The sequence below is a fragment of the Pteropus medius genome, unplaced genomic scaffold (assembly GCF_902729225.1).
Source record: "Pteropus medius unplaced genomic scaffold, Ma_sr-lr_union100, whole genome shotgun sequence".
NCBI classification, from domain to species: Eukaryota; Metazoa; Chordata; class Mammalia; order Chiroptera; family Pteropodidae; genus Pteropus; species Pteropus medius.
This window is the reverse complement of record NW_024350324.1, coordinates 262,604-275,312: the sequence shown is the minus strand read 5'-3', so window position 1 is coordinate 275,312 and position 12,709 is coordinate 262,604. Positions and strand designations below refer to the sequence as shown.

General features: G+C 64.9%; 2 protein-coding genes across 2 annotated transcripts in view; both read right to left on the bottom strand.

Annotated features, from left to right (window-relative positions):
- GRIN3B (glutamate ionotropic receptor NMDA type subunit 3B) overlaps positions 1–3,141 on the bottom strand; it is a 7,557-nt gene extending 4,416 nt beyond the window's left edge. The window contains exons 1-3 of the mRNA XM_039838996.1: positions 2,608–3,141; positions 331–923; positions 27–145 (exon numbers count right to left, since the gene is read on the bottom strand). Coding sequence (XP_039694930.1) covers positions 27–145; positions 331–923; positions 2,608–3,024 — 1,129 coding nt within the window. The 5' untranslated portion in view covers positions 3,025–3,141. The remainder of the gene's footprint in view (positions 1–26; positions 146–330; positions 924–2,607) is intronic.
- A 3,378-nt stretch (positions 3,142–6,519) lies between these two features.
- WDR18 (WD repeat domain 18) lies at positions 6,520–12,399 on the bottom strand. Its single transcript, XM_039839051.1, has 10 exons — positions 12,136–12,399; positions 10,995–11,105; positions 9,552–9,685; positions 9,149–9,290; positions 8,522–8,665; positions 8,285–8,349; positions 8,066–8,190; positions 7,686–7,852; positions 6,954–7,022; positions 6,520–6,862 (listed from the first exon to the last, which is right to left on the bottom strand). The coding sequence occupies exons 1-10, from the start codon at positions 12,343–12,345 to the stop codon at positions 6,731–6,733; spliced, it is 1,299 nt and encodes a 432-aa protein (XP_039694985.1). The 5' UTR covers positions 12,346–12,399; the 3' UTR covers positions 6,520–6,730.
- Positions 12,400–12,709: the final 310 nt, after the last annotated feature.

The following is a 12,709-nucleotide window of genomic DNA, read 5'->3' as shown; positions in this document are numbered from 1 at the left end:
CGTGTCCCCGCACCAGAGCTCTGTACCGGTGGGACTGGGGAGGCCGCCCGGCTCCAGGGTGCCGTCTGCCCTCCTCAGCTCCCCCGGGATCCGGTGGGGGCACACGTCTGTGGACTCACCCCTGCCCTTCCAGCCTTTCCCGCCCCTCGCAGAGTGCCCGGTCAGCCCCTTGCTGGAACCCCTTCTCAGGCTCTGCTCCCACCCATGGGGACGAAGTGCCTTCCCGTGAGGCCACAGGGCCTGGCGTCCAGTAAGTGCCGAGTTCTGTTGCCACGGCAGAGGCGGCTCCATGTGGGGCTACACATCGTTCTCAGCTGGGTCCCCACTCACCGGGCCAAGAGGGGGCCGGTGGCCTTGCGCCCGCCCGGCTGCGGGTCCTGGCAGCTGGCCGCAGTAGGCAGGAGGGCGTGCTCTGGCTGCGTGCGGGCTGCACTGCCCAGCGCCCGGGCCACCAGCTCCACTGCGTCCTGGATGGCGGCCTCCAGAGGGGGTCGAGCCACCTCGCCCAGTGCCAGCAGCCCGGGGGGCAGGCCCTCGGTGGGCAGCGCCTCAGCGGGCAGCGGCGTGCCCAGCAGCCAGCCGGGCCCACGGGGCGCAGCCTCCAGCACCCGACGGGCTGTGGCCGCTTCGCATCCGAGCAGCACGGCCACGGACACCGGGGCTGAGCCCCCGGCCCGCACCCCCAGCGGGGCCAGGCGGGCCTGCAACCCTGCGTCCCCTGTGTCCGGTCGGCTCAAGTCCAGCACGACCTTGGGGGCCCGGCCAGCCCGACTTGTCCAGAGGGCCACAAGGCCACCGGAGTCCCACACACGGCAGAGCACCAGGCCGACATCCTCCCAGGCGTGCACCTCCAGCACAGACACCAGCACGTCCAGCAGCGTCTCCAGGGGGCTGGCCCAGTGCAGCTGTAGGTGGAATGGGTTCTGGGAAGGGGGTGGTCACAGTTAGGGCCGGCGCCCTCCATGTCCCCCCATACCCTTCCCACTCCAGCGCTCGGTGTTCCCCAGAGGTCACCTTGATAACTGGACCTTGGGCCTGCCTCCTCCCGGTGCCCTAAACCCGCCCCCGCTCCCCACGGGCACAAAGCCCCGCCTCCCCAGCCGGACAGTCACGGCCTTCTCGTGCCTCTGGCCGCCCTGGTGGCACCCCACCTGGAGGCTTCTTGCATGTGCCATGCCCCATCTGGAAGACTGTTCTCCCTGTATGTCAGCCAGCTCCTACACGCCCACCCAGACTCGGCCCGTTGACCCCACTCTACTTGGACACCCCATCATCCGCCATCCCAGCTCCCTTCCAGGATCCCCGGCCTGACTTCACCCACTCCTCCCGTTGGGAGCCCCTCCACGATCATGAACCTACTGGTGCCCCATGCTTGGAACCGAGCCAGGGTGCTGCTTCCTAGGAGCCTCCTACACCTCACTCCCTGTGCCAGGCAAGCTAGGGGCTGAGGGCCCCTCTGTGCCCAGTGGCACCCAGAAAGTCCTGCTGGATTTGCTCAGCCTGTGAAGGCCAAGAGAGCTTTGCCAGATACCTAATGTGGAAGGGGATAGGGTGCCCAGTGCTTGAATACAGGCTGGGGCCTGCCACTCAGTCCCCAGGGTGTGTGTGGGGGGGCGGGGGGGTGGTTAAGCCAGTTCCCACAAAAGCTGGACAGTTCCAACTGCAGGGGAGCAGTTCTTGGAGGCGACAGCAGAGGGCACCACAGGCTTGGATTTGGGTCCTGCATCGCTCCCAATGGGAGGAGGCAGAGGGAGAGCCGGGTAAGGCCCTGGCCACCTCTAGGGGCAGGGTGTCCCAGGGTGGAAGACAGCCTGCAGGGGGCTCTAGGGGGTTCTGGAGGGAGAGGGGCCTTAGCGGCCCCTTTAGCCACAGTGTCAGGGGAGGAGGAGGGTTTTGCCTGGGTCACAGTGGATCCCCCAGGGCCCTGCCAGTTACTCTTCCCTCCTCTTTATCCCATTTTGTTTGTCCCCAATCCCAGTCTGGGAGCGGGAGGTGGGGAGAATTTAGAAGGAAAATCTACTCCAAAGGCTGGAGAGGGGGAGGAGGGCTTTGGAGCGACTAGGTGCACTGGGGACCCCAGAAGGGCCACCCCTGGTTCTTGAACAGGAGCCCCGCGGTCCTGCACGGTAGGAGCCGGACAGCGCCCTCGGACCGGGAAGGGCCCCGCGGCTGCGTGCACGGAGGCGGACAAGTCCTGGGGCCGACGGGGGTGGGGGACCCAGTGTCAGGACCCCACCACCAAGGCCCAAGGAAGGGGTCTGCAGAGTCACGCGCCCCCAAGGGGGCTTCCTGTGGATTCCACCGACCAGAGTCCAGAGGTGTCCCTCAGGGTTCCGGAACGGTGGGTCCACGACTCTAGGTCCCCACGGCCCTGGGCTCCTGCCCCGGTTTGGGTCCCCACCCTCCGGGACCATCGGGGGTCCATGTCTCGCTCAAGCCCGGGGCCTCCGTCACCCAGACACCTGGATGTCCACGGGACTCCTGCATTTGCCGTCCAGAAGTCTGAGTCCCGCGTTCCCCAAGGACTCCAGCAGCTGACCCCCATCCCCACGCCCCAGAGCCTCCCTCATCTGCACCCCGGGCCCTGACTCCCAGCGTCGCGCCTACCGGGGCGCCGAGGGGCGTGCGCGCCTCCCGCTGCAGCACGCTGAGCACGGGGGTCTCGGTGGCGGCCGCCAAGAAGTGCAGCTGCAGCAGCTCCGGCCGCGCCTCGGGGAAAGCGAGCACCGCCGCCACCCCCGGCGCCTCCAGCGTCCGGCACAGGCCGCGGGCCAGCGAGGCGGGGTCGCGGGCGTGGGGCGCGACGTCCACCAGCTCCAGGCTCCGGTTGTACGACAACGGCGGCGCCAGGGCTGCGCGCACGCGGGCGCGGGCAGCGGGCGCGCGGGGCAGGAGGACGCCCAAGCGGACCGAGGCCCCCGGGCGCGCCGGGACGCCGCATGGCTGCGGGTGGCCCCCGGCGGGCCCGGGCCCGGGCCCCAGCGCCAGCGCCAGCCCGAGCCACAGCGCCCGCACAAACTCCATCCTAAAGTTGCAGACGGGCGCCAGGGGGCGGAGCCGCCGGTGCCACCCGTGGAGGCGGGGTCGCGGGCCGCCCAGGCCTCCCTCCCCCGCCCCCGCGGGCCGGAGCACCCTTCCCCGCCCAACCGCGCCCGCCCTACCCCCTCCCGGTCCCCCAGTGCTTAGCGACCCACTAGAGAAGGGCGGGCCCCACTACCCAGGGCGGGGGGAACGCAGGCTCAGACGGCCACGTGCGCGGGGGCGGGGGCCGGACATGACCACGGCTCGTCCCCGCTGCGCGCCAGGCCAGTTATCTACGTATTCTACAGAGGAGCAAACTGAGCCTTGACACCAGGGAGATTGGGGTCAAAAACTGCCCACACTCTCACCCTGCTCCCTCCAGCCTGGGAATGTGGCCCATCGTTCAGTCAGGGAAACTGAGGCCCAGGAAGGCTCAGGATTTGCCTCCACGGTCACACAGCAGCACGTCCCGCCTCCAGCAAGCAGTGTGCACTCAGAAGGACCCACCTGCGTGTGCTCTCGCGCACCCTGGGGACACCGAGGCGGTGTCTGCGGAAAAGCTGGAGGACAGAGCTCCCGCCCTCTAGCTGGGGGCAGCGACTGAGACCAGAGAACTCATCACCCTCCCAGCCCCCAACGCCCTGCTCTGAGAAACGTCCCCTGCTTGTCTCCCAGAAAGGTGCAGAGCACCCGCATCGCACGTGAGCGCCCCCCCCCCGCCCCCATTAACACCACCGTGTGCTGCCACCTGGTCATTTATTCATTAGTTACTGGCCATCGCACCCACTCAACGCTGGGAGGGGACGGGGGTCGGGCTTGGTAACTGCTGTCTCCAGGGCTTATGCACAGTAGGGACGCTGTCACTGCTTGTTGCTTGAGTAACTGCTCAGACAACGACCCTTGGTTCCATCGCCCTCCACTGCTCCAGAACCTTCTGTAGCTCCCTGCTGTCTACCAACCCCCAAGCCTTCCCGCATTCTTGGGGCCTCCCTTCCTCCCCGGGTCCCTGTGCCCCACGCATGCAGCAGGTGCTCCATGAGCACCCCGCAGGGAGTACTCTCATCCGTCCTCCCTGGGGAGGGGTCAGAGAACACAAGGGCAGTTGCCCCTCACGGAACGTTCCAGCTCTGACGCTGGGACGGATCTGCACTTGTTTGGCTCACACACAAACATTCTTTTGGAGCCAGCGTTAGAGGCAGGAGAATCCGCCATTAAACAATGCCAAGTGCCAGCCAGCATTAAGGATTGAAATTTGAGGTGACCATAATGAGGGCTGGGAGGCTGGGCTCCAGGTAACAAGGATCTCATCTTATCCAGCCACCTGACCAAGCATCCCAGGACCAGGAGGTCCCCAAGGGTCCCGGATTCCGGGCCCTTCCCTGCCTGAGGCCACCGTCACATCAGGAAGCTCCTCATCTGCCTTGGTCCTGGGTTATAGTGTCCTCGGCGGTCAACACACGTTGACCTTTTGTGGCTTTTCTTATGAGTATATCCTCAAGGGTCACCCACGTTGTAGCAGATATCAGGATGTCTGTCCTTTTTAAGGCTCAGTAACGACCCACTGTCGTTACTGAGGAAGGACCACGTTGTTTATCCATCCGCTGTGGGTAGACACGGGCAGCGCTCACCTTCTGGCCACTGAGCAAACGCGGCTGTGAACACAGGTGTGCAAAGGCCTCAAGTCTCTGCTTCTGGTCCTTCTGGGCGTCCATCAACCAGAAGTGGGACTGCTGGGTCACACAATGCTTGAGTTTCTGAGGAACCATCAGATTATTTGCCACTACGGCTGGCCCACAGCAACACACAAGGGGCTGGTTTCTCCACCTCCACTTGGACACTTGCTTTCCTGGCAGGTGAGGTGGCATCTCGCTGTGGCATAGCAACTGCAGACAACACAGGAGTCGCCTGTATCGAGGGGTTGTTGGCATCTCCGTCCGGCAGTGAGGGCCCTGGACTCGGGGCTAGATTGGGCTGAGGGGCATGCACAGTGATTCTCATAGACTAGATGATGAGAACACATTTCCTGCCTGTCACTCACCTGCCTGCCAAACACCAGCGGGACACGAGCTCTGCAAGGGCCCTTGCAGGCCCAGGAGTGGGGACAACCCTTTTTAGAAGGAAACTGAGTCTCAGAGCTGGGCCTGGCTCACCCGACACTTCATGGGGACTTCAGGCAGGGTGGGGAGGTCAACAGGCCCACCCCCGTGTTGTCTGCAAGGGGCATGGCAGGCTGGCCAAACCCTCTGAGCCCTCTCACCACGACCTGCAGAAAGGTGACCTTCCGAATCAACACTGAACAGGCAGTGTGGACAGTGTGGACGTGGACTCTGTTTGCATATTGATGCCCCCCCCACACCCTTTCAGGCCTGAGTCAGAACATGGGATTCTCCTTCCCTGCCCAGGGCACCCCAAAAACAAGGGTGGCGCTGAGGGGGAGCTTTGGCCCTGGGAATATGTGGGGAATCAGCCACTACCTCAGGGAGGTTGCCTGGCGGAGGCCGGGACTGTCAGGCCATCTCATGGCGACCTGCCAGTTCGTCTGGGGCTGACCAGACGCAGACTTGGGCAGAGCAGCCAGCCCGGAGTCAGCCCGTCTCCTTCCCAGGGGACGGCAGAGGGCAGGGAAGGCTGGGACATGGTGGCCCGGCAGAGGCACCTGACCCTGAGTGCGTATGACGTGACCCTCATGAGCCAGCAGGACCCCTCCCCTGGCACTGACAGGACAGACCCCAAGTACCACTGCAAAAGAGCTCTGGGGGGAGGGGCCAGGGCCCACAGGGGTGGGTACAGAGGGTGGGCCCAGTGCCATCCTCCAGCATCCTGCTGCAGTGTGGCCGGGCCACCCATTGCTGAGGCCAGAGCCCAGGACACAAATTAGCTTAAAAGCATGAATGCAGCGCTGGCTGCTGGCTGGTGGTGGCAGTTACGACAGCGCCTGCCAAATCACACGGTTTTCTGGATCATTAAGCAAGTCGGGGTAGCTTTCTGGAAAGTTCCCAGGGCAACCTTGGGACCCACGTGTCTGGGCTGAGCTCCAGGTGCTGACTGGTGGCTGGCAATGTCCTCAGGGCAGTGGGGGGCACCTGGCCTTTCTTGGGCCCTTGACGCTTACAAGAATGCTGTGGTCAAGTAGCCTGGGTGTATGTCTCTCCAGGGGACTCCAGCCCAGAACTGGCCATAGCCCCAGAGCCCGCCTTAACCCACGGTGGCCATCAGGACAGGGCTGGTGTGATCACTGCTCTCCCCGAATCATTGCCACCCCTGGTGACCTCAGGGTGCAGCTGAGGCTGCCCCTTCCCCCGTCCCCTCCCATGGAGGGTGGCCTGGCCTTCAGGGTCCTTCCTGCAAAGGCACTAGTGTGACAAACAAGCGTCTGGGACATCTGGTAACCACAGCTCCTCCGCACCGGGTTCTCAGTGGTTGGGCTGACGGCCAGCACGATGGTCCTGGGGCCCAGGCTGGGCTTGGGACAGCCCTCGGCACAAACGAGGCCCAAAGTGGACAGGCTTTAGGTCTTTTGTTAAAAAAGAACAGCACCAATGGAACGCGACAGCCGCGCAACACGACCCGATGCGAAGTGGCGGAAGGCGAGCTCCGGCCGCCGGCCCGGGGGCGGGTCTGCTGGGTGCCGATGGATGGAACCGAGGTTTGGCCCAGCGCCCGTTCGGCCTGGCCGTGGGCGGGGACCCGGAGGTCCGGGTGCCCGTGTTCACTTGGATGGCCGGGTGATGATATGGGTGGAGAAGTCAAACAGGTCGCGGTTGATCTTACGCAGGTTCTGCACCTCGTCCTCCAGCTCAGTCACGCGGATCCGCAGCTGGTCCTGGCCGCCCAGCACGCTCTGGGAAGGGGCGGGGGCTCAGCGGGGCTCCTCCCCGCGCCCCGCCCATGCCCGCCCCCCGCGACCCCCGCCCACGGCGCGCCCCGCCCACCTTCTCCATCGTGCTGCACAGCACCGCGTGCAGGCGCTCCGCCCGCTCCAGGTAGCTGGGCTCCGTGCCCTGCAAAGGAAGAGGCCGCGTCAGCGACGTGGAAGCCACCGCGCCGCTCACTCGCCCCAATGGCGAGGGCGGCACCACCCTGACGCCTGCTCATGGATGGCGAGATTAAGGCTCCAAACCCGTCACCAGAGGCCCGGCGAGGGGTAACGTTTCTGAGGGGGATGCAGCTTCAACCCCACACAGGAAGCGACGGGCTCCATCTCCTCAAATCCGCTGCTTGCTGCAGGGGTGCGCCCCAAAAGGCCCAGGGGGCAGGATGCTCGGGCCATGCCACAGGTGTGGGATTGGGGCTGGGCTTGGGGGATGTGCAGAAACTAGGATCAAGAGGCTCCAGGGGGCGAGGGCTGGTGTGTGGGGCTGGCCCGTGCTGTCTGCTCTGCCATCCAAGCAAGGGTAGCCCAGCGGCACCAGAGGCCCGAGCGCCGCCTACTGCCCTGTGAAGGGGCTGGACGCGCAGTACCCCTGGTCACACGCGTGGCTTGCACTCTGAAAAGTTCCGGTGCCTTCTGAGGTTCGGTGCTGGCCGCTAGGTTGGGCTCGGCCACGCGGTCACAGGGGGCTGCCCCATGGAGGGCATCTGTGGAAGGCCCCACCCAGGACCAAGACCGAGGGGACGCAGAGCCTCCCCGCAGAGGCCGAGCCGGGGCCCTGCCGCGGGGCTACCTGTTGGTGGAGACCCAGGCGCAGCGTGAGGCCCCCGCGGTGCTGCTCGTCCCCGTGCTCGGCGCCCAGCAGGTGCCTGTTGAAGTGTGGCAGGGGCAGGCTGGGCCTGAAGTCCGAGCTCAGCATGCTGACCGGGGCCAGCATGATGGAGGCGTTGGTCACGGGGCCTGCGGGGCCGGGCGGCTGGTCAGGTGGGCCCGGCTCCCGCTGCTCCTCCGACCCGGCCCCTGTCCAGCAGTGCCCCCCACCGCCTCCCCTCGCCAGGCCTGCCTCCCAGCACCCGGCCCAGGGGCTGGGCCGCTGACAAAGCCAAGCAGCTGCCTCCGTGGCCTCTCCGCCTCCGCCTCCGCCCCCACACCTTGGCCCGCCACCAGTCCCACCTTTCAGCGTCACCGTCCTGATACACTGTTTGCTCTGGACGTCCCAAAGGCGTACCGTCTCATCGTGTGAGCCGGAAAGCAGCACGCTGCCGTCAGTGGACACGGACAGGCAAGTCACCTGGTTCCTGGGGACACAGGCCCAGGAAAGGGAGGTGCAAATGACTCCCAGCCCCCAGAGCGAGACGGGGCCCCTCCCTTGCTCCCCATCAGTCCCCGCACCTGTGGCCTCTGAACACCTTCCCACTGTCCTGTTCTGGCTGGAAGCTCTTCTCTCTCTGCCCGGGCTGTGGGGCCGAGGGGCCAGTGACCAGAGGGACACGGTGGCACCTCGGCCCCAGGGTCCCCAGGACCTGGACTGGGGGGGAGAGTGGACAGTCCCAGGGCCTTTGGAGGATGACCCTGGTGTCCCACCCGCCCCCAAGCCTCCAACCGTGGGCCCAGGTGCCTACCACTCACCCAGGTGCAGAGATCAACCTGGAAGATGGAGCCATCACTGCCACCACAGAACATGTGATGCTCGGCCAGATCCATGGTCACGGCCACGACTCCCACATCAAAGAGCACGGACAGCAGCAGCTCGCCCGAGGAGACCTCCCACAGCTAGGGGCGGGCGGAGTGTGGGGTGGGTGCTCCACAGGCACCAGCAGGATCCCGGTGGGGCACGGGCGCTGCTCTGAGCCGGGCAGCCTGAGTGCGAGACCCTGGGTCCCACGGAAGCCTGGACGGGCACTATCACCGGGGGTCTGGGAGCTGGGAACCATGGCCTTCCTGAGGCGGCTCGGTTCTCATACCTGGGACCCCTCACCACCTCCACCTGGAGCTGCTGCCAGCCCTGGACTCCTCCCCACCCTGCCACAGACAAAGACCTGCGGCTTAGCCAGGGAGCCGCCGGGTGCGGGCAGCCAGTGGGGATTTCCGAGCCAACTCAGGCCTGAACGTCCACCCTCTGGACGTCCTTGAGGCCGGAAGCATCGGGGGCTGGAGCTGCCGGCCTGGAGGAGGTGATTCACTGGCTCACATGAGCCGAGAACCTGCCGGCCACCAGAGCCCAGCTCGCAGATCCACGGGGCGGGGAGGGCCTACCTTCACCGTCTGGTCCAGCGAGGCTGTGGCCACCCGGGCCAGGGGCCCCCCGAAGCCGCAATGCAAGTCCGTGATGGGGAGGGTGTGGCGGGACCAGACGTGCCGGGGGCACGGGGTCCTGGAGAGGTCTGCCTGCAGCACGCTGTGAGGGCAGCAGGCTCAGGGAGGGCCACGCCTGGCGCCCCACCTGCCTCCACACAGCCACCGGGCTGTCCGCCCAAGGAAAATCCTGGGATGGCGCCCCACGGACCCCAGCACGGACCCATCGCCCCAGTCCACCTCACACCAGCCCCTGGGACCTTGGCACCGCCTTCTACAGAGCAGGCTCCCTGCGCTCCCTAGCTACGGGCTGCAGACCGCGTGTGGCACAGCTGGGCGTGAGCTGCAAGGGTCAGGGCGCTACCTGCACAGGCTCCACACCAGCACCAGGCAGTCCTTGCCCCCTGACAGGAAGTGGCTGCTGTCCCCTGTGAACTGCAGGCAGGAGACATCCTGGTAGTGGCGGCTCAGGATGACCAGGAGGTTCCCCGTGGAGACCTGGGGGTGGGAGCGCACACCAGGTCGGGGCAGGAACTGGGGCGCAGCTCCCAGTCCCCGGCTGCCAGCTTGCAGGGGAGCACCGCGGGGAGGAGGGGTGTGCGACACAACCCCCAGGGAAGGTGTAGGCCAGAGTGACAAGGCTGGCGAGGGAGCAGCTGGACACAGGACCCGCAAACGGGTGGCTCCTCAAGGAATTCTGTCACAGCCTTCTGGGCTGGCTGTGAGGGGCTTCAAGCGTGGCCACGCCACGTGGTCTGGGGGAAGGACGGGGGTGGGGACGCCCCTTGTGGTGGAACCTGCAGGAGGGGAGACCCAAAAGCAGCAGGAAAACAAGCTCGGTCTACAGAAGAGGGAGGCGAAGTGGCAGAGAGAGGTGAGCCCATCACAGAACGCCTGGGAGGGGCTGTGGCACGGGGGCAGGGGAGCGCAGATGCTGCTGTGGGTTGAATTGCATCCCCCAAATAAATACGTTCACATCCCAACCCCTGGAACCTAAGATCTCACTTGAATACAGGAACTCTGCAGGTATAATCAGTTCAGCTGAAGTCACTCTAGGGTAAGGTGGCTCCAAATCCAACACCCAGTTTCCTCAGACGAGAAAAACTTGGACACAGCCCTCATTCTAAGAGTCCCTAGCCCCCTGCCCACTCTAAGAGCTGGGGAGAGGCCAAGGGTGGTGCCTTATGGAGGCCGCTGGAAGGCCTGGGCCTGAGCTCCTGACTCTGGCTGGCTGCATGGGGTGCCCCCTTGTGGTCAGAGCCCACACTGGTCAGGAATTCTCCAGGGATGAGGACTGGAGGTCCAGGGCCACCCAGCAACACCACCTGCCACGGGGTACCGGGACTGTCCCCCATCGAGAAGGGTAAGCCCTAAGACACACACCATCAGGCCAAGGCCGTGGGTTTGCCACGCTCCCTGCTCCAGGCTGACGGTGACCAGGGCAAGGCTTTGCATCACGGTGGGTAACCTCTCCGCCTCGGCTTCCCCCTCCGTGCCCAAGCACCAGGCACAGGACCACAGTTGAAAAGCCTCGAGGTGAGCTGTCAGAGCCCCTCCTATGTCTGCTTCAGAGAACTCAGTTCCCTTGGCCGACGGCTGGCGGACGCGCCAAGGCCATTTTCGTTCTGCAGCCCCAGACAGGGTCAGGCAGGACTCGACGTGGTTACGCCCGCTTTCTGTCTGCGTTGGAGGTGAGGCATGGCTCCCCACAGACACAACCGAATGCTGGTGACAACGCTGTTGGTGATCTAATCCAGTGGCTCAAAGACTAAACCCCACGCCCCTGGCTTTGTGCTCTCATGCTTACCTCCCATAAGTATATGCTTTCTGCAATGCCCGCCAGCACATAGAGCCCATTGGGTGACGTGGTCAGACAGGTGACAGGCCCAGGGCACATGATCTTCTGCTGGAGCTGATCCTAAAAGGACATAGGAAGTCTCTGACCTTCACATAGAACTTGGGAGCCGGAGGGCAGTGAGGAGAGTGGGAGGGGCGCCCGGGAAGCTGGTTAAGTCCGAGAAAAGCAGAAAGGAGCTGGGACGCGAGTGGTTTGAACAAACCCACAGTCCAGCAAAGAAACGTTCGCTCCAGCCGAGGCTCTGCAGGCTGGAAGTGGAGGTCTGTGGATTTTCAGAGAAAAGCAGGATGGTGCTCCATCTGGGTGGGGGGCCAGCGAGTCTCTTTGGGCAGGGGGGTGGGCAAAGCACAGAGGGTCCAGGAGGGTGGTGGAGGCCAAAGAGCCCAAAGGCCAGTTGGCTTGTTCCCCAAATGCCTAAGGTAGCACCTGCAACCCTGAACCTCAGGTTCCAAATCTCTAAAATGGGAAAACTTTCTAAGTTATGTGTGGACCACACAAGGCAAAGCTCGAGCAGTCTGCCCCAAGAGATGCCAGCCGGTGGAAAGGGGCAGCGAGCAGCTAGCTCGGGGGACTGCGTTCTGGAGTCGCTCTAAGAGGAGACATCGAGGGGTCAGATGACGAAGAGTAGGGTCTTTTGGGGGAGGGCAAATGCAAGAGTCTCCTGGGCTGCCCTTTCTAGGGGCTCCCCGGGCCTCAGACTCATTTTCCAAGCCCACGACACCCACGGAAACTCAAGTGCAAACTCTCCCTTTGAATTTCGCGCCCATTCATGCACAGTCGGCCTAAGGGCCCCTCCACCGCCCCACTCATTTATGTGAGCGAGCGCCTGGCCCGCTACCCGAGACCCGCCCCTCACTCCCCAAGCCACAGCGCGCAGTTCTGCGCGTGCGCCCTTACCGACCCCACCGGCCCCGGGGCGCGCGTCTTCCCTCTCTAAAAAAGCCCCCAGGCCCGCGCATGCGCACAGCACCCACACTGAGACTCCCCACCCTTCCACCCGGTTCAGGGCGCGTGCCTCCCCCACCGACCCGTCTCGGGCGCCTCGCGCAACCCCTCAGCGGAGACCGGGCCCCGGAGTGCGCCGCCACACCTTCCGCTGCAGCTCCCAGGCGCTGATGTAGTTCTTGCCGAGCTGCGCCGCCAGCAGGTACTCGCCATTGAGCAGCGCCAGGCCACGGGGCCCAGCCTGGCCACCGCGGTACGTGAGCAGGTTGGCGCCCGAGTGCAGCTCCCACACGACGCAGCTCCAGAGCTGGGCCGACGAATCTGTACACACCGCTACCTCCATGGGCGCCGCCATGTTCCTCTCCCACCAACTCGGACGTGCGTCATCACCAGCGACACGCGGGCGACTGCGCCGCGCCGGCTAGAGCGGCGCCCACGTTGCCCCGCCCCTGGCGGCTGGTCGGCCCGCGCATGCGCACATGCCTCGGGGAGGGGCCGGCCCCGCCCCCGCTGGGAATCGAGGGGCGCATCTCCTGGGTAGATATTTTGGAGGGTTCCCTTTATCAAAACTAGATGGAGAAACCAAGACCCAGGGCCTCCTGCGAGCAGTTAATAGCTTCAGAGCCTGAAGTCTGGCTCGACCATTTCCACCGGGCGCGTTTGGCGAAGTGATTCAGCCTCTCGGAATCTTTTTTTAATGTGCAAATACTAAAGTACCT

What these genes read in the sequence shown, in the direction of transcription:
- WDR18 (XM_039839051.1), bottom strand. Translation starts at nt 12,345, where the DNA reads ATGGCGGCGCCCATGGAGGTAGCGGTGTGTACAGATTCGTCGGCCCAG. An exon ending in CCTGGGAGCTGCAGCGGAAG is followed by an intron (nt 11,106 to 12,135) that starts GTGTGGCGGCGC and finishes ATGTCCTTTTAG; the next exon opens with GATCAGCTCCAGCAGAAGAT. An exon ending in AAAGCATATACTTATGGGAG is followed by an intron (nt 9,686 to 10,994) that starts GTAAGCATGAGA and finishes TCCCACCCCCAG; the next exon opens with GTCTCCACGGGGAACCTCCT.